This window comes from Passer domesticus, chromosome 1 (genome assembly GCF_036417665.1).
Source record: "Passer domesticus isolate bPasDom1 chromosome 1, bPasDom1.hap1, whole genome shotgun sequence".
Classification (NCBI taxonomy): Eukaryota; Metazoa; Chordata; class Aves; order Passeriformes; family Passeridae; genus Passer; species Passer domesticus.
The window spans coordinates 53167857-53185365 of record NC_087474.1 but is presented as its reverse complement, the minus strand read 5'-3'; the positions used below and the strand labels follow the sequence as shown (position 1 = coordinate 53185365).

General features: G+C 37.7%; 1 protein-coding gene across 2 annotated transcripts in view; it reads left to right on the top strand.

Annotated features, from left to right (window-relative positions):
• Positions 1–17509, top strand: part of POU6F2 (POU class 6 homeobox 2) — a 251731-nt gene that overhangs the window by 143504 nt on the left and 90718 nt on the right. For both annotated transcript variants that reach the window (XM_064420667.1, XM_064420662.1), the window contains exon 4: positions 10413–10723. In XM_064420667.1, coding sequence (XP_064276737.1) covers positions 10413–10723 — 311 coding nt within the window. The remainder of the gene's footprint in view (positions 1–10412; positions 10724–17509) is intronic.

The window sequence follows — 17509 nt, the reverse complement described above, 5'->3', positions numbered from 1 at the left end:
CATAGTTGGCAAATGGAAAAGTTTTAAATTAATGATGGAAGAAACATTCATTTCCAAGCTTCTGAGCGAGCTATTAAAATCAACAGAGTAAAGACAAAATCCCTGGCACTGAAAATGAAAGGAACAGTCTTTGTATCTACTTAGTTAAAACTTGGCAAAACAAATCTAAAGTAGTGGTTTCAAATTTCCATGTGCACTAACTGTGCCAACTTTTGTTCTCAGGGTTGCCATGACAGAAAGTTTATCCCACTTGCTCAGTGCTTTTTCCACTAACTTTTAAAATTAGAAGTTAATTTAAGCAAAAAAGCTAGATCTTGTATCAGCACTGACATATATTTCTTTGTTTTGTACTGTTGAACGGTCCAGGCTTTTCAATAAAATACACTTTTTTGAAACAAGCTCATCTCCATTTACTTGGCATTGGAGTTAGTACAGTAAATATGGTAGTGATGTTTTAGGACAGTAAGTATTGTAGCGATGATTACTACACTAACAGTGTAGTATTTCTACCTACACTAGTCAGTGGACACTTGCAACAGGATAAGAAATTCACTCATTTCAAAAACAAGGGAATTTGTTAACAGCAAATTCCTTCCTCTTGCCCTCCACCCCCAAACATCATTATCTATGGCTATACATTAACAATCCATTTCACATTATGACCAGTATGTTCATTATCATAAAAATGTTCTTAATTCTCTACAGTTTGAGGTAGCCCTTTCATTATTTTATGAAAAGGTGAAATATAACAGAAGAAAATTTTAAAAGAAAATTGTAGTTGTTTGGAAACTTCACAAAACCCAGATGCATCACTGCCAGTATGTTTTTATAGGGTGAATAAAATATACCTATTAGGATACATTCTCTTACGAATTTTCTATATTTTTAGAGCAAATTCCGGAGGATTCTTCCATAATTCTTAAAAGGATGCTATTAATAGCAGGTGTATTTAATATGTGTAATAGCCTTAATGCATTGGTAATGTTCTGTAGCGTCATTGAGATTTGATATAGTTAACAGAACTGATGAGACACAAACTCTTATTTAAAATATTTCATTATTCTGAATATTAAAATTAGGGCAATGTTTCTTTGAGAAAGGCTAGCTTTGTGTTAGTTTTTTTGTAGAATCACAGGTTAGCAACCAAATTCAGCTTTTCTTCTATTAGCTGGTCTGGAAAAACAAATATTTTCATTGATAAGGGTATTAGTTAGTTACTGCATCAAAAGGGTGTGAATATTCTGTTCAGACTGAATATATGTACATAAACAGTGAATAATTTTTAATATCTTTTTTGCCAATCCAAAATTCTTTACATCCTTTTGATTTTGTTCTCCTTCTATAACTAGGGACTCCAGTTCCATGTAAATAAATACATTATTTAAGTGGAAGTTCTTTTATTAATGTCTATGTGTTTCTTTCAAAATAAAAATAATTAACCTTGAAGAAGCAACTTAAGAGCCAAAGTAAGATCTAGATGGAGATTGTAAAGAGCAGTCCTTTTTGTAAAGGACTGCTCTTAACTGCTACTTTTCAGTGTTCAAAAATGTGCAAATTACCAAACAGCATGGGGTTTCCTATGTGCTTTTGGAAGCCATGAAGTGTACAATGCATTGACTGGGCAGTGCAATGCAGCTGCTTTTCTGGACTCCCCAGTCCTTCTCTTCAGCTGTGCATGGGTCTCATCCTAACAGAAGTGTGACTGACTTCACAGCCTGTGAATGAGGATTGACTATAAAATCTTCTCCCTATGTCTCCCACCCAAATTCTTTACTGATGAGTAGTAGAATATGTAGCAGTATGTGAATAACCAGGTTGCTTATTCTATTGGTGAGCAATGGAAATTAGTTAAATGGGAGCACATAAGCACCCAAAGAGCACGTAATTCACTGTTGCTGCAGAAAGGTGATAGGTGCCAAGCACAGCCAAACTAGGAGTAGCATCTGAAGCACCAAGATGTTTGCTGATGAGCTGTAGAGACTGTAAAGAAATCTCATATGCAGCCACTCTCATTTTACTGCAAACTAAAACTGAGCAGTCAGTCCATCTGTGCCAAATACCTACTGCACAGTCTAGAACCATTGCTTCCCTATTGTTTATCTTTGTTTTGAATATCTCTGCAAGTAAAATTTAAAAAAAGGGATATAGGGAGAATCTGCCTATATCCCTAGAAAAAGAGATATAAGCAGATTGCCTCAAACTGACCTGTAGTCAGCTTCAATATCATAAAAAGAAAACAGCTACAGATACTATAGTATGTTTTGAAATGCACATAACTAAATTTTGTGGTTTTAATTATGCATGGCATATACTAAAAATCATGGACGATTCTTAAAGACAGCAAAATAGAGCTACTGTGAGTCAACAGTAGGAAAACTGCAGGTACCTTGCTGTGGTACGTACATTCCAGAATAGCTTGTGGTATGACAGATTGCCAAATTAAAGTTCACTTCCTAGCTCTTCTATAATTTCTGGTGTGGAGGTAGTTGCATAGTATAGAGAAACACTAATCCCTCTTATAAAGAAAGAACACCTCTATCTTTTGCTCACATAGTGATGTTACAGCATCTAGCACAGCAGCTCATCACCATCCTGTGCTTGAGATTGTTTCTGGACCACAGCTAATAAAGCAATGCCCCTTGTGACACAGACAAAGCTTTTTAGTCCATTTTTTTTCTTCTGTGCCTGGTGAAGAATATCATATTCAACATGGTACTGCATTTATGTCCCAGCTGTTGATGAGTAGTGTTCAGTCCCTAAACAGGGATAGGGAGCATTGCAGCCATGTGTTTTCTTTTGCTTTGTGTTCTCCCCCACCTTTTTTACCCTGTTACTGCTATTTTCAATTTTTCATGTCTTGGTAAAAGCAGATGTTCAAGGCCATATCGAGAAAAACAGGGTCTGTTAACAAGGTTGAAGCTCAAGTCACTGCTCCAGCAGAGAATTTGTGTGCAGCAAGGTAGAACTGCCATTTTTGCACCTGGTCTTGTACTTGTTATTGTAGTTTTATTGATTGTAAAGAAAAGAAGAGGTTTGTGCTGCATTTTTTCCCTTTCTCCTTATAGTGTATATCTTGCTGTTTTCTGAGTCATTCCATGGCCTCTTCTCACTGCTGTTCAGCTAGCTTCTTTGGCTGGAATTCATACACAAAAGCAGAATTTACAGGTGCTTGACTCTTAGAGTTCTTAATAGAAAACAGAGTTTCAAGTCTTTTCCGTTCAGAAAAGACTGGAAGTGAAAATTGAAAGAAACATGGTTGCAGTGAGCATCTGAGACATGAAAGCAAACACTCATACCAAGTCATCTGCTGGATGCTGTAGCACGTATTGCTTCCCTAGGTTGAGGCTGGGATAATGTGACATTATCCTATGCCATTCCCAGGACACTTTCACAAACTCAGCATACAGATGAACCTTTTAAATCACAAATATTTTGATCCACTATTTCATCACATTATTAAAAAAAAAAGCCCTGCAAACATACACATGTACAAAATACCCAGTACATTTCACTTACAGTAATTTTAGTTAAGGAAACATCACTCACTTCAAAGACTCCTTGAAGAGACTTCTTGTAATTCCCAATCTTCAAAGAACCATTGCTGAAGCTACAACTAGGTAAATATTTGTCTAAAGAGCCATTTACCATAAACAATTATAGAAGATACAATTGCAGATCTATTACCTGAAAGAATGCAAAATTGCTCTGAGGCCACCAAGCTCCTCTTGATGAGACTTTTCCCCAAAGCCTCATATAGGCACACTGTCAGGAGAAATGGCACGATACCTGGTGGACTGGGGACCTGTGACGCTCTGAACTCTAGTACAGGATTCTCCACAACCTCTTCCGAGGCTTCTGAGGCTGTATGTTGTTGCACTGCTTTTTCTACAAGTATTGCTACTTTGAGTACATCAAACACTTAGTCTGCATAAGTTCCATCAAAATTATTATTCCCATCAATATTAGAGCATCTAAAAAGTAAGGGAGAGCAAAAATAAGCTGCAGTTTCTCTCATTAAAGGCTGTATATGCACAGAACGCCAAGATTTTATGTCCATTATAAATCATGGTCATTGTTCTCTGAGTCAGCAGACTGTTGTTTCAAAGTTAATTTCTTTGTGTCATTCATCCATTCCCTGTCATATCCCTTCAGCTGTGAAATCTTACATTGGGTTGTGTTGCCTTTAAATTATAATATTTTCATTGTTGATTAGTTTCTTGCTAAGGAGTCCTGAAGATTTTTTTTCTTATGAATTGGGGGGTTATCTTAAGTTCTGGTCCACAGGAACATCGTTATGGGCTCAATATGGCCTGGAAATCCACTCTGTATGAATACCATACCACTTAAATGGATTTTTCTGTTCTGTTCTTAGACAGTCTGGGACTGGTTCTGCAGTCTGTAATTAGAAAACTGCTTTTATCTGGCATAAGAACCTAATTGGAAGATCCTACCCCTGATCTGTGAGTCATGTTTTCACAAAAAAAAAAAAGGCTGGTAAAATTTAGAAATTTAGCATATCTAGATTACTTGTTTGACACACAGACTTTGGCATTCAGACACTTACAGTGTTGTCATACTATGATTAATTGCCTATCTGAATGAGAATCCCAAGACAAGTCATCCTGATTGATCTCCTATGTCTTGGTGATATCCCAACTCCAGTTAATGTTTCAACCATTTGTACAATATGAGACCTAAGGTCCCATTTGAACTGAGAAAGTGAATGGCTTATTAAAGTCTAATTTCTCCAGCTTGTTTTTGCCTTTGGGCATTTTAAATAGGTTAATGCAATTTTTACAATACACCCAGGGACCTTTACTCACAGAATATTGTCATAAACTAGAGGAAAATAGCCCAAATTTGAAATTATTCCAAATATCCAAATATACTTGTTCTGACACTTAGTCAAGCTCTCCACTTTAGAACTTTTTCTTCTTCTTCTTTATTTTTTTTTTCTTTTCTCAAGATTTTAGTGGCTTATAGTACATTTTAAAGTTTGGTAAGGAAAAAAAAAGTCAGATTTATTTAATGCAGTGGATCATTTTTCAGGGAAGCTCCAGCATTCATCAAAATGTAGAGACACCACAGGCACCATATAAATTATGATGGTTTTCTTCTTAATACTTCCTTTTTATTGCCTACATTCTTTAAAGTGAATTTAGTGCTCATGAACAATGCTGGATGCAACAACACTAGAACATGAAGTCCTCTGTTTATCTCCAGAACTGGTGCAGAGGACTATTGGCAAGCAAGTTTCTCCTCATAACTCCATCTGTGTTTTGCAGCTGTAACCTTGAGTGATCACCTTTAGGAACAAGGAGATGACTTGATCCATGTACTCTTTCCATTCTTAGCCTCTCTACTGAAAGTGCAAATAAAGATGCCAACTGATGTCATTCAACACCATAGTCTTTTTGATATTCCTCATTAGATGTTGTGAGACCATCAATTTATTACCTTGACTGTATGGCAAACTTCTTCCAATGCAGGCAGGCTCTCTGTGGATATCTGTGTATGAATAAGACTTCTTTACATTAAATGCATCTTTTGTATGGTAGAAAACATGCAGAAGCACCATTAAAGTGCTATGATTTTGTTCCCTATATAGACCTAAGCTGAATTTGAGCCAGTGATTTAGAAATAATATGCTCTGTATCCCAGTACTAATCTCTTCAGCCACAAGTCCAACCCTTCAGGGATTTTTTTTTTTTTCACAGAGAGGATGATAACATATTTAAAAGAACTCACATTTTACTCACAAAAAGAAAATCCGAGCATATGGAAAAACACGGGTATTTGGCTAACCTACCCCTCATTACCCAGGAGGGAGAGAATGTAAATGCAGGCTTGCATTAGATTGTTCAGTGTGTGTATTCATTCTTTAGAAATCTGTTTCAAAGAAAAGAAAGGCAAAAACCTCATTAGAAGAGAAACAACAGGGTGGAAAAAAAAGCGAGCCATGTCAGTTCAAACGCAAGCCCAGATGCTAAAGTTAGTTACACTTTTCAGTTTAAGGCAATGCAAATCTATTCTCCATTACAGGGGAAGTGGAAAAAGGCATTAAGCCCTTGAAATGGCAGGAGTCAAGTATTGTGCTCAGTCAAATAGGAAAAGGTTTAATGTATGATTTTCTTATTTTTAGTCCATTGTACATCGTATCAAGGCACTGAAGAACAACTATGCAATTACATAAATAGGAGGAGAGAAGCTAGAGCAGCACAGTTGTTTGTAAGCTAAAATTGTTTATTATTCCTCCTACCCTTCCTTCCTCTTTACACAAAAACAAACATGCACAAAACATTAACAAAATAAATCAGAATTTATATGAAGGTTATCCACAAGAGCAGATTCTAGATACAATTTGAATCCCTGAATATTAATTTGATCTTCTGCCAAACACTATAGAAGTCTTAAGAATCTGAGGTTATATTGTAAAGGAAAGATGACAAAGGAGTCCTAATTTTAACTTGTTTTCATTATATAAACATTTGTGAGCACACGTTTGTTCCCTGCTTTTTGGAGAATCATGATTAAACTTTAAAATGTATGTTTTAACCTAAAGTAAAACCAGGGATATTCCCCTACTTATGTCACAATATGTTAGCCAGAGGCAGCAGGGAATTGCTACTATTTTCCATTAATCAGGCTTGGGAAATGAAGACAGACCCTCTTCAGTTTGCCCACTACAAGAAAGCTTCACTCATTCCCCTGTCATGGATCAGACTGCTTCTTTCAGCATTGTTGCCTCAGAGGTGAATTTTCCCGACTGTAACTCTCTATTTGGCAGAAGGGCATTTTCATTTCATTTTAGTTTCCTGTGTAGGTAACCAGCAGAGGAATAGAATATGAAATGACACATTTTGTGTGAACATTGTAAATGCATGGCAACACTATGCCTGAGGAGTCCCCCAAAGAAAGTCAAGGAGGAGTATATACCTTAGGTCTTAACTTTGTCTGATCCACAAAGTAGCCTGAGATCTATGACAAGTATTGCAGTAGATGACCTAGGAGATCAGAAAGTTTGCTTTCACTGCCTCCTGACCATTGATTTCCACCACTTAACTCCATGCCTCTTATTCTAATCAAATGCTTTTGATACCATGAGTAAGTATAATCTGCTTAAAGTAGGATCATAAACCCTGGGGTGATCTCATGGACAGTCTGCCACAACACCACAGCAAGCAAGAAGTTTGTTGAACCACAGGTTTTGAAACCCCATGTGCCATTGTTTCTTTATAGATATCAGTTATATTTACCATCATCCCGGATCCCTGGTATATATCTAAGACGTATTTTTTTTAGGGAGAGTTGAAATGTCACACAGCTTTTGTGGATTTTCCTCACAGTTTTTTATTGCTTGCATACATTTTTAGTTGTGTCTCTCTTTTACAGTGATGTACTTTATGTTGAACTTTTTAACTATAAAAAGAACTTTCTGCAATTCTTTGCAAACCTTTTTAATTCTTGAATGCAATTGTGAAAGTAGCACTTTTCACTAAAATATGTCAAATTTTTACCCAGCTGTTAGCCAGTAAGTCATAAAAAAGATTCCTGTGAGGTAGGCAGTGCATGTTATCTTTTATAGATGCAGACATAGCACTGTTGTACCACCTGAAATTCTATCAGGCTCCAAGCTCTGCAGAAAGTGACAAATGCTAGACAGGTATACTATTTATAATGGATGAGCTATGCAAGCAAGCTCTGGGAATTGGATTGGATTTGATTGCAAACAATAACATGACACAACCCCTGCTGCGGATAGCACACACATTGTGAGAGGAAGTGCAATCTGGCAGCATGAACACCAGACTACAAGCACGATCCAGAGCCCTAAATCCACCTTCATGGTATACCTACAGTGTGGCTTTCAGAACACCTTTTCTGATCTAACAGTCCTTCTTCCAATTCCTTATCTGTTTGTTTAGCAACAGCATGTTAAACAACCATACCTCTCCAAGCCACTTCAATGCAATTTATAGCTCAGTATGATGATGGTCTTCAGAGAGGCTTTTTAAAGGAATGACATGAAAACACAAGAAGTTATTTGAATAATTTTGTGCAGTTGCTGGCAATAAACTTGGAAACTTTTCCATGAAGTAATTAATCAGATTATCCTTCAGGGATATCTTCTACCCCAGCAAGAATGTTTTCATTTCCAGTACAAAAGTGGATGGTAGAATATCTGTCTTCCTGTTTCACCAACATTCAAGTACTGAGCAGTACTGAAAGTAAAGCTTTTCTAGTCCTAAATGCAAAGGTTTTGTCTCCTCCTGTCCAATTGTACACACACAACATAAAATGGCCCCTCATTTCTCTTCATGAGCCATGTGGATTAGAAGTTATGCTTCTGTGGGATGTCATTTAATCAATTTCTGTGTTGCAGTCTGTGGATGCAGTAAGGGTCAGTTTGAAGTCTTGGTTCTGGTTATCAGTGGTTCATCCAGTCTGCTAAGCTATCACAGTTCATGAAGAAATGGTCTGCACAATAGAAAGAGCTGGTCTAGATTTCTTTTATCCTTGTGGGATTGGTAAAGGTCTTTCTGCTTCTACAGGTAGAATTGGTGAATGGTTTTCCTTGCCATCTGAGATGATTCATGCTATGAATCATTAATTAATCTATGCAGTTGCTTTCTTGTATAACCACCTTCTTTGTTCTCACATGCCTTGGATTATATTTCCACTCACTACCCTGTTGGCTTTGGGGCATTTCGGTACAAATTCTCATTGGGAAATTGATGGGAGTGTTCCCTTACTTCTCCAGGGTAATTTCTCTTACATGAGATACCACGCATGTTTTTAGTCTGATGGTCACTCTGCTTTGTGTTGAAACACAAAACTTCTATGAGTAATTTTCTTGATAGAAATACATTGGTATTATCAGTCCTCCTTTGTATTGTTAGGATTCTTTGTTGAAGTCACATACACATGGCTGCAATTCTTGTTAAAGCATATTTCTAGTTTGATTCCTGCATCTGATTAAAGAAAATTTAGAGTAGCTATGAGCATGGGAGTGGAGAGCCAGCAGCTCTTCCTATCTAGTCTTACACTTTTCCTTCTTACAGCCTTTTCTAGTTTACCCTTTCTGCCTCATCTTTCTCCATTGTCTTTGTTCTTTTTCTTATTCCAGTTTATGGCTCATTGATTTCATAAGTTGCACCAAGACCTCAGGTTCAGCCTCAGGGCATAGACATCTAGAAAACTGAAATAGGGATGTCAGCATGAAAAGAAAGTGGAGATGACATGGCTTTATCTGCCAGTCTACAAATAACTTGGTCAACAGAGTTTCTGGCCATGAAATCTGAGTGCCATTTTAAAAATAACAAATTTAATTAATTCCCAATTTGCTTTTGCTTCTCTGGATATAAATTAGAATACAGGGTGGTGCTGGCAAAGCAGTATACAGAGCAAAAAATATCATCATGACCTCGGCAAGTTGTTTCTCTTGGGATCTTATAGCTAGCTAGTTCAATCCTTAAGATGTTGATTAAAATCTCTGTGACTAGAGACTGAGGTGATTTATTCAGGGCATAATCCCAGAAAGCAGTCTTCTGTGATGCTCTTGCTGCAGTTTAAAGCTGTTCTTCCTTAGTGACATCCCTATGACACACTTCCTGTCTTCCCGAATTTAATGAATGTCCTAGTCAGTTTGAAAGTGCCTCTGGGAAATAAAGTTTGCCCTTTGTGCCAGCAGGTGGATGTGAGCAGTTCCAAACATAATGTTTGAAGCATATGCTAGCAAAACACAACAGATCTTAACTATCAGGAGTAAGGGAGCAGTGCAAGTTACAAGAAGGAATTTATAGCTTTTAGATGTGAATTATAAGAAGCAGTTCTTTTTCCAGAGAGACACACATATTATTAGGTATTTTTTGCTCCCTCAGCATCACACAAGAAATTTCACAGCTGAATGTTTTATTTCCTGATACCTATTGCATAATAACATGACAAAGTTCTTTTCAGAGTATCCTTTATTTTATGACTATGGCTTTCTCCTCCTTTACATAACAGGACTGGGTCATGTTGTGAGTTCTTGATGTACTTACAAGTACAGTGACAATCTGTTCCTCTCTTCTATAGACAGAGAATATTCCCATTGGCTTCACTGGTAAGCTTGTCTGAGCCCCTCCTGCTCAGCTCTGAGCCCCATCCTGTGGGCAGACCTAGCTCTTTCAAAGGTTTGCTTTCATTGCCCCTAGGGAAGTCTGGTTCTTTACTACAGAATTACACAGGCAAAATCACAAGCTATTATTGATGGGAACAATTTCTTCCCACATCCTGAAGTCTAGGGCCAGCTGTCCTCTAAGCAGTGTGCCCCTCAAAGCAACAGAACCAGAATTTTATCCAGAATACTTTTAAAGCAGTAGGTATTTACTGAAACTTGTATAACTCCCTTCCCTCTCTACAATTCACAGCTACCTCATCCCTGAACTCCCAGCTTCAACAGCTTCAGCATCTTCAGCAGCTCCAGCATCAACAGCAGCAGCAGCAGCAGCAAAGCCAGCCGCAGCAGCAGCAAGCTCAGCAGGCACAGACTCCACAGCCAACCCAGCAGACCCAGCAGTCACAGCCACAGCCATCAGCACCACCACAGCAGAACCAAACGCAGTCCCAGAGCCAGAGCCAACAACCTCCAGCCTCACAGTCCTCCAGCTCCCCTCAGAAACCCAGCCAGTCACCAGGGCATGGCCTTCCGTCTCCTCTTACTTCACCAAATCCATTGCAGGTAGGATACTACATACAAATCCCTAAAGGTCTGAAAACAGCATGTGCGTTCTTTCTCACTGCAAGGGGAAACAAAGCAAAGGCTACACCTTCTGACCACATAGCTGAGGAATTCTACCTTGTATTACTCAATCCTTATGGGCATTCAGCTTAGAACAGCTAAAGGCCTGATGAACCAGAACATACCTAATGATGGTTCTAGGATGCTGCTTCCTGAAGAGTAAATGTCTTTTGCTTTTAAATTCTCATGTCGTAAAACACACAGAAAAGTTTAATTTTTTTCCACAGATTCATCATGTGACATTCATGAAAGACATTTGCCCAGCAGTCACCTTTATGATAACTTAAGAGGGTAACAATATTAGCAGTTCATTAGGAGATGATCCTGAGTGTCAGCTTCTGCTAACGGACATGTGCAAGGGGGTGGATGTGTTACCTCTCCTCTTGAAATTACAGTCCTAATTTTTATCCTGCTAATAATCAAATACTTCTGTTAAGGTTCTTAGTATAGGTTCCAAAGCTAAGGATGCCAGTTAATGCCATTCATTGATACTCACTCATTGGAGTGAGTTATTTTTTAACAGTTTAACATGGTTATTTTTTAATGGATCAGCAGCTACCACATCCATGCTGCTGCTCAGCTCTGCCTGTCTTAGAAGTTCTGGGCAGAAACAGGAGATCTCTGGTCCAGTGGTTCTATTTTTTTAGAGCTGGGTGTTCTTGCACTACACGTGCTACATTCACACTGTGCAAGAACAGCTTTGAATGCACCCATAAGTAGTGTGATTCTGAACACCAGGGTAGTCTGTGGAGTGGAGTCTTATTCACTAGGCAGTGAAACTGCACTTAGAAACCAGAAAAGTCTCTATCAACTTTAGTCTTTAAATTTTGAGACACCACTTAAAATATTCTATCCACACTGATGGATTTGGATCCATTTCCTGCAGAAATAAAACTGCATTAGCTTAATAATTAAACAATCCTTTTTTTAGACAATTAAGGGAATTGGTTTACAAGAAGCTTTTCTTGCATGTGGACAGTTAAACCTGCATTAATCTGAGCTTCAACTAAATTGCATCAAATCTGATTTTTTAAAATGGTTTAGATAATAGACTTAAAAGTCTGCAAGAGATGTGTCTTTGCTTGCTGAACTTTTTCTTAGAGTAGAGAATAATGCTTCTAAAGCTTTTTCTCTGTATTGTCTTAAGGACTACATATGCATCACTTAATGCCCTATCTATCATGTTAGTGAGTGCTTTGGGGCTTTTTTGTATGCAGATTATTGACATTCAGAGACACAGATATTTTTAGGGGAGCTTCTGTTGCATTTTATTTTCTTGGTACGTCTGTAATATATGCACACTAACTATACACATGATATTTTGCTAAACTGCCAGCTAAATATTGTGTTTCAGATGTCATTAACTTCTATAAACAAAGCAAATGCACACATAAATTAGAGTTGGAGTCAGGAAGAAGTTGGATTATCTCAGACAACATACCTCGAGAGGGTTGTACTAACTGAATCTGAGGTCTTAACTCTTGTATAGCCTTTGATCCCAAAGTAAATCTCAGGTGAATGCTAGTATTTTCAGTCCCATCTGTGATTATCCAGGTGCTTTCAACTGTTAGTTTCCCTGGGTCACCTCTCATTTTCAGAAGTACAATAAAAGTAAGTAAAAGCTTTCCTGTTAGGTGCCGATGACAATACTTCCACATAGATACCTTGGCATATCTCTCTCTTTAGCATCCTCATGCTTACAACTACCTATCTGAGGGCAGTCTGGAAGTGGCAGACAACAGAAGTGAAAGAAGGGAACCAAGTACTCTGAGGTGTTTTTAGTTCAAATACTATCCCTTGAACATTTTAGGAATTGGGATTAAACTTAATGAAATACACCAGTGTGAGAGATCTGGCACTTCCCCTGAGCTGAGCTCAGCCAGTGCTGCCAAGCCAGTTGCATGTCTGGTTCACTTTCAGAACAGTAATGAAGGAATTAGAAGTCATTAGGTGTTAGTTCTGGCTCAGCATTAAAAACTTGTTAATAAATTGTTGGATAAATAGTTTTAATGGTCTTTCCTCTCTGATCCTCACCATTTAAATAGCCATGAAATCCCAAAGTTTGTTCACAGATACAAATACGTTGTGTACTGACAACCACAAGAGAAGCCAGAATTGAGCACACTACTTCAGCCCTCGACTTAAGCAATGTGTGTAGGGTCATTACTTTGGTCTTCTAGCCATCTCTACAGCATTTCTACAGCAAGTTCAATACTGCTTAAGCTTCCCTAGAAGTAATTAAAACTTTAAGCATGCTCTGTCATATTACCAGGAATTCTGAGACACTTTTATATGCAAACAAGTGACACCTAGAAATATTTCCAGAGGAACTAATGTTTACTTTGTGTATGGTTGTTTGGATACTTTTCTAAATCAGAGCAGTGGTAACATCTCCATGAAATTTGTCTTTCCATTCTTTAGAAGAATTTATCCTGCAGATAAAGGCTGCCTAACCCTTGTACATCCATCTTGAGGATTGGATCTGAAATTGTTTTCTTTCACACAGGCAGATTACAAAAAACAAACAAAAGGAGGGAGCACATGTTTGGCAGCAGCTCCTCATAATAGCTGCTTAGAATGTGGATTTTTTTAATGTTCAATGCTTCGACGTAAAAATCAACCTGAAACAAAAGTCAGAGGTAGTATGTCCTCTAGGGTAATGTTCTTTATGAACTAGAGTGAAATGGATTTTGTTTGAAGAATATTAAGGGAATAAAGAACAACTAAGTTAAAGTTTGACAGCTAAAATTTCATTTCAGAATTCTTGACTTTTTTCACGTGGGCTTTATCCTCTTACATTATTCAGGATCTGTCTGAAAGATATTAGTTTAAAAAAATGCAACCTCAAAAAATTGTCATGGAAAGTCAGTAATTCAGGAGGATGATTGTGTTTGTTTCAAAAAACTGAAGGATAACAGCAATTATATCTCAAAATATACAGATGCTGTCATGTCCTTCAGAAGATAAATTAAATGAAAGTGACTTGCTTAGGTATACCTGGGTGAGGTACTTTGCTAGGTGATCAGAAATTAATAATGCCAGTACAATGTATACCAGCTAAAAGTCTCAAAATTGTTCTTGTCAGATTATTCTGTAATAATTTTATCACTATTCTTTAAAGGATTCAATGGGCTGGACTGTAAAGCTACTGTAAAACAAAACTACTTTTTATGGTGTCTTTTAATGATTGTGTAGAAAGATGTAAAACCTCCCTTTAGGTTCCAGGATATTAATTTTTTGCTAACATTAATGAAGATGCTCCAGATTTACGCTGATAAAAGCCAAACACAGAAGGACCAGATAATTGTTGATTTGCAAGAGGCAATAACCAGAGAAGAATTTTTAAAAGCTGAGCTCCCTTTCAGGAAGTGGTGGGTTAGGCAGATGACAGAAGACTTTCATCCCACTCTTCTAAAATGGTGAAATTCCTCATAAAGATAATCACAGTCTGATGTTTATTTTCATTGTGTCAATTGATTGAGACAAAGGAATCCAGAGGCAAAAGAGGCAAAACCTTTCTCACATTGTAAGGTGAGGACTTCAAAACCTTTACTTCTGGGAAAATATACCTCTCCAAATATGCTTATCCTGTGAATGTTTAGTGTTATTACATGCAAAATATATGGGTCCTTGAATGGTCAGCATATTGCAACTTCAAAGGATAGATATCTCTGTAAGATAGAACATCTTACAGAGTTTCCATGCAATTAAAATTTTGGACTTATAAGAACTTGATCATATGCAGTATAAAAACAGATGAGCTTAGTATTAAGTAGCTAATTATTCTGCTCAACTACCAGAATAAGGCACTTTCTACCAGCAAAATATATTTAGGTGGCTCCAAAAAAATGGTTAGCTTCTGGTGCTGACTCTTACTGTATATTTTTGAGATATGGATAAAATGAATGTACACATAGCCAGACCTGCAAAGGGAGTGCTACACTATAGGAATAGACGAATTCTCAATGACTTCTACTGTTCTGTTTGTATGTGAATAGGAACAGACAAACAGGAAATCCCCCAGAGATTTTCTTACTGTAAAATTATTCTGACTGTTTTCAGAACTCTTTCCTGAAGAGTCCCTTTTGTCACAGAAGTCTACCTACAATTACTGCAGCTGATGGAAGATGATGAGTGAGAAGATATAACAATAAAAATAAGGAAGAAGGGAAGTGAGGAGATGACAACAGCACAAAAATCTTCCAAGTAATAGCAAACTTTAGGATACCAAAATCAGAACCTCCTTCAGATTAAATTTTCATACTAATCTTAAATAATGTATTTGGAAACTCAACATTTTTATAACAAAGGAACAAAGAAAAGCAGAAAGGCTGAAATACTCAGCTGCAAATGAGGGAGAATATATACACAGATGTCTGAGGCTCCAATAGTCACACAAAATGAACTCCCCCTTCCCTTTCCACCCACCCTCATTCACTGGTTAGCTTCTCATTAAGGCAAAATCAGCTTTGAAGTAATCTCAATATTTTCTGAGATTTTGGCATATTTACATATCTTTAAGATGCAGAAGTCACAAACAAGTCTGTCAGCTTAATAAAGGCCAGTTTTTGAAGGATTATGCTCTTGGCCTTACGATTGTGTTTGCATCCAAGACTTGTTATAGTTTTCTCATGTTTATTGACTCCTGAGATTAAGAAAATTTGATTGAGATTATGACACCTGTAATCCCACTGAGTCTGGTGGGTTGCTTTGTTTTGCTAAAATTATCTAACTTCCTCTGCATAAGATACTGTGCACTCTATGACTGATTGAATCTGTTCCCAGGTTGCTTAGTAATCAATTTGACAAAAAAATATTTTATAAATGGTGAGTAAATGCAGTGCTTCAGACCCATTGTCCAAAATCTCCTAATTTTTGGTATCAATAGGGAGTGAGGTAACCCACATCACAAGGTGATATCTGATATAGACATGAAGGCATTTATTTGAGAAGGTTCATGCCCAGCACCTGATGAGAGTGAGCCAGTTGAAGTGCTGATCTTGGGTGGGTCTCCAAGAGACGAGATCTAGGTCTCACCTCTAAAGTGATGGCATGTCAGCTAAATTGAGTGAAGCTCAGTGATCTGTTGAAAATACTTTGCTTATTTCATCCACTGTTCACTTCAAATTGAAAGATTTGAACACCTTTTTCTACTGACAATTTTGGATTTCTGTGTAGTCCTATAGTATTGTAAAGATTTTTGTGGGTTGATAAGTGTGATTTCATGGGCAGAACAAGCAACTACTCATATAAAAATTTCCACTAGCAAGGAAATCATGGTACTCATGTACCACACACACACATGGTTGTTACCCACAGCGAATGCTGTTGTGATTCAGGCACTTTTGGTTTAGTGCTTTTCTTTTTGCCAGTGTGCATAGACATTACTGTTCACAAACTTGAGCTTTGCCTGAGAAATTGTTGGGTTTGAGTTTCACTGCCACCAGGGTCTCCTTTCTTCTTTTCCTCTTACCTCTTCTGGCACTTCCATGACCATACTGACCCCTTCTGGGTCTTCCACCAGCTGGACTTCTCTGATATGACAACATGGCAGTTTATCCTGACTGGACACTCAAGAGCCTCTGCTCTATGCCGTACCCTGGTGCTAGTGCACAGTGCAGAGACATGCCAGCTGGTTTCCTGCTGTAGCTAGCTTGTTTGAGGACTGCTAGTACTCATGTCTCCCTGGAGATTCATGGGTGTCTTTTCCACAGAAAAGCTAGCTTCAGTTGTGTGTAAGATTTGTGTCCATCCACACAGTGAACAGAATTCCAGATCTTCTTCTCCTCAACAGTCTCTTTCTCCCAGTAGTTTAGTTCACTGCTTTTTGGGGTCTTTAAGACATTGAGAGTTCTCCCTGTAAATCTGTTTAATACTGCATTTCAACAGAGCAGAAATGTTTAAGCAATCTCAAACAGATAAGCACATCTTCTCATTTCCTGAGGAAACCTTCTCTGAGATGGAACACTGGCTGGCTGGTCCATCCAAATATGCTCTGCAGCTGTTGCTATTTCAGAAGCACAAGGAGGACTGGTGTCTGACTCACATTCAAAGCCAAGGAAGTTAATCTTTGAGCAAAACAACTGGCATTATTAGCACCCAAGGGGCAGATGCTGAGGCTAATAACGGAAACAATTTGCTAGAGAATTCTCTGAAGGAGAGGAGAGTGGAGCTGTTTGCCCAGCAAACAGCTTGCTCTGGCTTCTGAAATGGGAGCATTTAATAAACTCCCTAAAGCAACTGAAGTATTTAATACATGGGAAAATAAATAAATAACATCCTCCCAGAACACATTTGGGACAGGATGCATATCCCATAAGATCTTCTATTTCCAAAGCCTTTCTAGGAAGAGAGTAGGACCCTTGGGGATATTAAGGACAGAAAAAGTTGACACAGCCTCTCAGATACTCTTATAAATCAAGCTGATCTGTTCTGTTAGCATTGATTTCATTAATTTATTTTTTCAGTCATATTTCCAAAAATTTTTAAAGAAAGTAGAGAATATTCTAAAACATTACTCTATTTTCCCCTATTTTTCAAATCCCCCATCTCTTTGTATTTAAAAAAATGCAAGTCATCACAGATTTCTAGTCTTGCAGGAAAATAATTTTTTTACTTGGAAGCAAGTGGACTGAGTGAACACTGAGAACCTGGTGGGCTTGGGTCTTACTGAATCTGAGGAGTAATATTTTGTAAGTGGTATAGCCCCGATGTTATATCATAAAG